This window comes from Papaver somniferum, chromosome 2 (genome assembly GCF_003573695.1).
Source record: "Papaver somniferum cultivar HN1 chromosome 2, ASM357369v1, whole genome shotgun sequence".
Lineage (NCBI taxonomy): Eukaryota > Viridiplantae > Streptophyta > Magnoliopsida > Ranunculales > Papaveraceae > Papaver > Papaver somniferum.
Genome location: NC_039359.1, coordinates 153,545,510 through 153,553,044, shown reverse-complemented (window position 1 = coordinate 153,553,044; position 7,535 = coordinate 153,545,510). Strand labels below are relative to the sequence as shown.

The window sequence follows — 7,535 nt, the reverse complement described above, 5'->3', positions numbered from 1 at the left end:
CGCAAAAGAAGACTTCATCAACTGGCAGATTTCTCACGAAAGCATTGTTGTCTTTAGCATTCAAGAAATTCGTTTATCGAAATTGGGAAGTGTCGACTTGAAGATTTACAAGCCAAGACTTAAATGAAGTACTTATCAGGAGGAGCATCATATTAAAAGGTATTTTACTTATCGCGTTGTACTCTTTTTCCTTCGCCAAGGTTTTGTCCCACTGAGTTTTTCCTTGTCAAGGTTTTTACGAGGCAGCATATGCATGTCCAATTTTGTTTTAAGTTTTCTCATAATTATACTCTTTTCCCTTCAGTCAGGTTTTGTCCCTTCGGATTTTCCTGATAAGGTTTTAATGAGACAATTAGCTTACATACATTGGTCATCTAGGGGGAGTGTTATAAACAGAAGTTTATTTGGTAGATGCCCATTTTAGTGGGACCCCATTACTTGAACACAAAGTATGTAAACTCTATAAATAGAGTCCCAAACCTTTATAAACACACACATATTAATAGAATTTCTCTCTCTTCTCCCCCTCTACTTTGTGTGTCATTCTCCCTTTTTCTAGTTTACAATAATATTTTAGAATTAGGTAGTTTTTGACCCTTACTTGGTCATGGAGATAACTAGGTTGGTGAACTCAGTTTTCTCTTTGGTTGCATATTCTGCCATTCTCTCCCTGAACCTGTCATACAATTGATCCATTATCTCCTTCCCAAAGTGATTTTCCAGTAAGGGTTCTGACGCTGCTCTGAAGATGTTAGCCATGCAATAGGCACTTCTTAACTTGTTTGTCACTGAATTTTCATCTCCCTTTGGATCACTACAATCCCAACTCACGTGAAATGTCTCTAGTTGATTAATTGTGAATGAACCTTCACTATTAATTACATACTTTACTTCTTCTGGAGAAGGAAAATAATTAGGAAAGTTGAATAAGTTTAAATTTTCCTCTTCAATGGCTCCCTACATGAAAATCACATATATTTCAGTCTCTTTAATCCAATTTCATACAAGAAAGTGCAGTTTACTATAAGTAATACTACTTTTGTCTCGTAAAAAGTGAATCTTTTCAATTTTATAATTTCGCCTTTTTTTATATAAAAAAGTTGATCTTCCACTTTAAAAGAGTATATGTGTGTATCTTACCTGTAAAACCATGTCATGGGCTGACCTAGATAATAGTTCCCAGAAGGAACAACATTCTTTACTAGTAGGATCTTCCGAACTGCTCCTACCCACAAGTGTTAACACCATTCTTCCTCCTCCTATTAATTCCTCAGAACGACACTCTAGAAACACCCTGAAATCTTTCTTGAATTGGTTCAAGTAGGCCTTAACTACAGATGCAGGACTTGATTTTGTGATGTAAAAGTTTCCCTTATTAGTCTTCTTAATCTCTTCTGGAACCTGTTAGGAGAAATTTAACGAAATTTAATTGTGTGATGATAAAAATTTGTAAGAAATTAGCTAAACACAGAAAATTACTCTAATAACCTGAGATAACCAATGAAGGCTGTTGGAAGAATGGACGAAATGAAGAGTGCCACTAGGAAACAGTCGACCATAGAATGTACCAGGCATTCCAGCAACAAAACATGGTCCAAAACCATCTCCTTTGGTTATTAATTCATCTTGGAAACTTCCCACATATTTAAAAATGGTGTTAAAGTCATTGCCCGGAAGATCATTAAGGAACACAAGAATCTCAGGCGTAATAGTGCCAGATTCACAATGTTTGTCGTAAATTGCTTCCAACACACGAGAGATGACTAACAGGGCATTAGGTCCCGAAGAACAACCTAACTCTGCTATGCCTATAGTAGTCTTCCGCGGCTTAGATGTCGCTGCAGAGATGGCAGTACTATCATACAACTTTGATAACATGTCCAATATTGCTTCCTCCACTATTGGCCTGGTTATGAGTATAACTTTCTTCTGTTCGTTCATAAAAACAAAATAAGAGCTTGTAAGGAGTTGGTTGGCAACACTTGTACCAAAATCAGTTCTAAGCTAACCAAAAGAAAATTGCTAACGAAACCAAGTGAATAATTTTTATTAAATTATTACTTCCTCCGTCTCTAAAATTAGATATAAACCTGCCTATTTTTTAGAGACAGAGGGAGTAGATTTATTTGTTTATCCAAAGGTTTTTATTTGTTTGTTAACCTCAATCATTAGTAAGAATTTAGAACTTTTAAAAAAAATATATCCTAAAATAATAGTTATGAGTATGTAATTTTATTAAAAGGAAAAAAAAATGGTTTAAAATTATGAGAGCTTACGAGAATAGTAGTGTGAGGAGATCCTACCTCCTTAGTAATTATTGATTGCTTTTCTTTCGAAGCATAATAATCATTGAAATTGATTATCTTACTATCATTTTTCCATCATATATATACAATAACTATAATATATGCATTTTCTAAACAAGCTCTAATAGATGCATTTTCTAAGCAAGCTTTAAATATGAATTTTTTTTCTCCAAGTGTTTATGAGTGAAAGAGAGACCTGAACTGATGAATTTGCAGAATAACTTGTTTCACCAGTGCCTCCATTCATGATTTCATGTGGAGATTTTGAATGCGCTGTTTTTGATCCATGGATGATTTGTTCTTTTGCTGATGAGTTTTTAGACTTGCATGAACTCATTATTTTATCTTCTTATTTATAGTTAGACGTGATTCACGTGAACCATGTTCCACACTTGATTTCATAGTACAGACGAAAGATTTGTGGACACACATGAATTTGGATACGACAGTGGAGTATGAGTCAGTGAGATAATTAACACAAAAAACAAAAAAAAAAAGTTAGTCTAAAAAGTCTAGAGGCCTATTAAGGCACGTCGTCACAAACTACAGCAACTTTGTGTGTGGACCTAAATGAGTCTTCAGGCTGAGATGCATACATATGTATCTACCAAACCATACGCACACCAGCGTACGTACAGATTCTGATTGATCCCGTACAGCAGCTAGCCAGTTACGACTGGACTGCGGCTTCGCGGCTCACCGCACGTGACTAAGAAGACATTAAGAGCTGCATGTACTTCACCTTCTCCGACTGAATAAATAAGAAAACATGTTACTGGGGATAACAACGGGGGACAATGACTACACTAGGGATTATAGTGTTTTCAAGTTCGTTGTATCATTTTTCAGTAAAAAAAAAGGTTTGTCATTCTCAAGTACCTTGGTAGTTTTGGTTGATAAGAAATCAACCTTCTGTAACAATTTTCAAATTCGTCAAATCCGATTCAGGATCATTCTGCTGGATCGTCTTATCATTTATCCTTCGTACCAAGAAGACGAGGACTCTTGAAGTTTTGCATTGAAAAACTTATTTAAATGAGCCTGTAAATTATGGGATATGCAAATATGACCTCAGGATTATTTAATAAGTTCTGTAAATAATTATAGTGGCCTTACAATAATATTAAATGTTAAATTATCAAAATAACCTTTAATAACATAGGAAGAAACAATTAAGCCCACTATCTCTCCAAGCAGTCTGCAAAAAATGCTGCTTCTGCAGTAACTCCTCCCTCTGTTTCTCTCACCAAAAAAATATCTGCAAAAATTTCATCAAAAATATAACCCTAACTTGAGATTTCATCAAGAATTTCGTCATCAAAAATCGTCGATCACTTATAAGTCAGTTCATTAAAAAGCAGCTTCGTCAATTTTCGTCGTCATCAACAAAAATCCCGAGAAAGAAGAAAGAGAAAATTGTAGAACAAATTGAAATTGAAGCAGATTCAGAAAAAACTGAATCAGAAGAAGAAACAATTATTCCAGTTAAAAAAGCAAACAAAGGTATTTATTAATTTCTCTTTTTTCTGAACTTTTTGATTAAGTGAATGTTACATGAACATACTAATTTTTTTGAATGTTTTCTCTTGTAGGAGCATCGAAGAAGAACATCAAATGTAAATCTAAGAAAAGTAGTACTTCAGAAATAGATCTTGATGAAAAAGAAGGTACTAAACCCTAATTAACAGCATAAATGCTTTCAGAAAACTCAATTTGATGGAAATCACCAGTGAGTGTATGTTTTCTGCACAGACTAAAACTTTCATTGTTTTTGTAGGAGGATCAAAACCATAATAATAGCGATGAAGAAGAAGGTAATGCTTTTTTTCTCCTTTTCATGTTGAATAGTTTATACATTGAAAGTTAATAACTAGTAAATTCAATTGAATTAAATTATTTTTGTAACATGCCATGTTCATCCCTCATTCACATTCCCTATTATCATCAGATCCCTGGTCTTTGTTTTAATTGTGGTTCTGATTGAATCTTTGGCGATGTACACTCCATTTTCACTGAGATGAAACTGATTCTAAATAGCATCTGAATTGAACCACTTCTATGTTGAATTCTTAATGAAAACTGTGCCGAACAGAATCATGTATGTAATTGTTGTGTGACAAATATGAAGCAAAAGTGAATGGCTTGAAAAAGTAGCTTGCAGTGGCTTTCATGAATTTTGTTGGTCTTTTACTTCATTATAATATATGCGTTTGGTGTATTATGATATTGTTCTGTGTATTATATGAGATTGTTTTGATTATGTCCTCAAAGTTGAGGATATGTATATAATGGTGCAACGTTTTTCCCCTGGGGTGTCACAATGGAATTCACCAATCTTTTGCTGTAAGTCCTATGTTTTTTCTGATATCATGTGCACTGAGACTCCAGAAAAATCAAAAGCAGTTGCATTGAGTGTGAAGGTGTGATCAGGTCCATTTATACATTACTTTTTTCGATAACAACATGCCACTTAGTCTAGTCGCATTCCCTATTATGGTGTTTTTCGGCTAATTTTAACTTCTGCAATAGGAAATCGGGTGTCCATTGCTTGTACCGTAATACTTGTGGTTTCATGGGCATCCCACAAGTAGCAAAACAGTTAGCATGACATGTTTATTAATTGAGTATGAAGCAACACTTTCCTTATTTAAGCATGGAAGCATTCTCATGTTTTAAGCATTTCATATTAACTATTTGGAAGCCCTTGTATTTTTACTAGCGTTCTTATTTTTTTTAGCTTCTCTGTTTTAGTTCATTATGAGAACTGCCTGTCTTGGTATGATGACTCTGTTATACAATTCATCGGGAACGTGCCTATCTTTTTGGAACGAGCCATTATTTGTAGAATACTCGTGGAACGAGCCTATCTTTTTGGAACTAAAACATGTCATGTGGAATGTTAGCGTACTACTAGAGTTAGAAAGATATGTTAGAAATGATATTGTATTTCATTTTGATGAAGTTTTTGAGAAGAAGATAAAGAAATCTAAGAGATGTACGGGAAAACAAGATAATGTTGTTGCTTTGATTGCTGGACCATCTAAGAAAGGTATTAAAAAAATGTTGTTTGTTATTTGTATATAGCTGCATAGGATGTCCTTTTCCATGCCAAGACCTTAGCTTCTCTCTCTAGTTATTTCTCTCTCGAGTTTCATCATAATTAGTTGTTGTTTTTCCCTTGCAGAATTAGTATATATATATGATTTGATAGTGTGTATGTCAAAGCGTTGGTTTGAAAAGTGACGAGTTAAATATGCAACACACTGCCACTATTTTGAAAGAAAGAATCTAAGAGTTTGTTGTATTGTATGCCAAACATGTCTTATCATTATATATATATATATATATATATATATAACGATCTAGTCTCTTACCCATGTTTTAACTTGATGAGCTGCAGATAATCTGATCATGGTGGTGTTGTGCATGATGATGTGTTATACTAGTATCTATCTATAGCTAGCTTGGGGTCATTTTGTTTATGCTTTTGTGTTTGTATGCCATGTCTTTTAACTTTCTAAATTAATAGAACACTGGCTAAAAAATTTCATTACTTTGTTTGCTTTTCAGTACTGTGAGAAATATTGAGTTTCAGAAAATGTTTTCTCTTGTTGATGCAACCTTAGCACTACTTTCGCTTCAAGAACTCAGTCTTTTAGTCTTTTCAGTACTGTGAGAAATATTGAGTTTCAGAAAATGTTTTCTCTAGTTATTTCTCTCTAGAGTTTCATGAAATTTCTCTTTGGATAAATTTTTTTCTTCAAAAGGTGGAAATAAATTTCTCTTCTAACATTTTATGGGTAAAAGCCAATAAATTGTGTTTTGTTTTTGTAGTTTATTCTGGGGATAGGCCATACAGAGCTGGTTTGTCTGCTTTGACTACTTTTGTGATTGATATGAGAAAGGAAAATCTGAATTTGAATGCTCAACAAATAGAGGTACTTAAAGAGTCTCCCTTTGCTGATTTGTTTATGATGATAATGAAGAATGAGTACACTACAACACGTTGGAACAAAATTGATGAAGCTTTCACAAAGTTATTGACGTGATTGAAAGAAGCAACATGAAAAGAGGTTATGTTTGAATTTGTTCGTGGAGGTGAGAGATATACAATGACATCCACCCCGGAAAAATTAGCTGTCATTCTTGGGGTGCCATGCATTAAAGGCAGATGGAAAGAAACCAAAAAGGAAATGTATGGTGATTCTTTTAGAGAATCTTAGTTTTACCTTAGGTATTTTGGTTATGAAAAATCTGCTTCAAAGACATTAATACGAGATGCAATCTTTAAAATGTTAGAGCAAACAGAACCACCTCTTACAAGAAGGGACAATGAAGACTTGGTGATGCTGATTGGTCTTTTCTTGTGCAATACTATTTTCTTTACCTAAAGATGCTGACGCAATAAAGGAGAAATATCTGGGTTTGGTGCAAGATTTCAACAAATGTAAAACTTTATCATGGTCCCACTTGATTCATTCTGAATTAACCAAACGCTTAAACAAAAGTTTCAACAACCCAATAAACACTAATGGATGTGTTTTCTATCTATCGGTATGAGATTACACTTTTTACATTTTTTTTTGTTAAGGATTATTTGACTTGTTAGGTATTGGGTGTTATCATTGAATCCGTATTTTTAGTTTGAATATTTTATGTGCAGGTTTTATTCATTTGAGGTGCTAAAATGTGTGTATATATTGTTACAGGAGAACATATTCATTGGATAAAAATGTGTGAATATTTTCCACACTGAGATTGAAAAATTGTGTGTCTATATTCTGCGCTGCAAATTTTTCTACATGTTTTATTCATTTGTTTAAAGGTACTAAAGTTTCTTTATGTCTACTTAAGATTATTCATTTTTATTTCATATAATTTGTAACAGATTTGGTTCGCTGGGCATACTAAGATAGTGGAACCGATTGAGTTGAGGAAAGAAAAATTTGTACCAAGAGCAAGCAGGTGGAACCTGAAGCAGATTTGCAAAGAGTTCCTCAGAGATATGGATAATCAAACTATTTGGTAAGTTCATAACGTTCTTAAATGTACGTCTCTTAAATTTTACTACTAATTAAAAGTTTGAATATTCATCCACCCTATTTGTTTGTTGTACTAATACTTAATGCAATGTCTTATCACTCTTGTAACGACTATTAATTAGTATAAATCTAAACATCACAAAAACTATGCATGTTCAACCTATTCTTGCAACATTCATGTGACACA

The 7,535-nt window shown here is 33.6% G+C and overlaps 1 protein-coding gene across 1 annotated transcript; it reads right to left on the bottom strand.

Moving 5' to 3' along the window:
• Nucleotides 1-384: 384 nt before the first annotated feature.
• Nucleotides 385-2,661, bottom strand: LOC113349491 (salicylate carboxymethyltransferase-like). Its single transcript, XM_026593463.1, has 4 exons — nucleotides 2,503-2,661; nucleotides 1,489-1,929; nucleotides 1,141-1,401; nucleotides 385-957 (listed from the first exon to the last, which is right to left on the bottom strand). Exons 1-4 carry the CDS (start codon nucleotides 2,641-2,643, stop codon nucleotides 598-600), a joined length of 1,203 nt encoding a protein of 400 aa, XP_026449248.1. The 5' UTR covers nucleotides 2,644-2,661; the 3' UTR covers nucleotides 385-597.
• Nucleotides 2,662-7,535: the final 4,874 nt, after the last annotated feature.

Bases quoted from the DNA above. Each gene is read 5' to 3' on its own strand.
- LOC113349491 (XM_026593463.1), bottom strand. From the start codon at position 2,643: ATGAGTTCATGCAAGTCTAAAAACTCATCAGCAAAAGAACAAATCATC. The intron at 1,930-2,502 runs GTCTCTCTTTCA...ATGAACGAACAG, and splicing joins CTGCAAATTCATCAGTTCAG to AAGAAAGTTATACTCATAAC. The intron at 958-1,140 runs GTAAGATACACA...ATTTTCATGTAG, and splicing joins CCCATGACATGGTTTTACAG to GGAGCCATTGAAGAGGAAAA.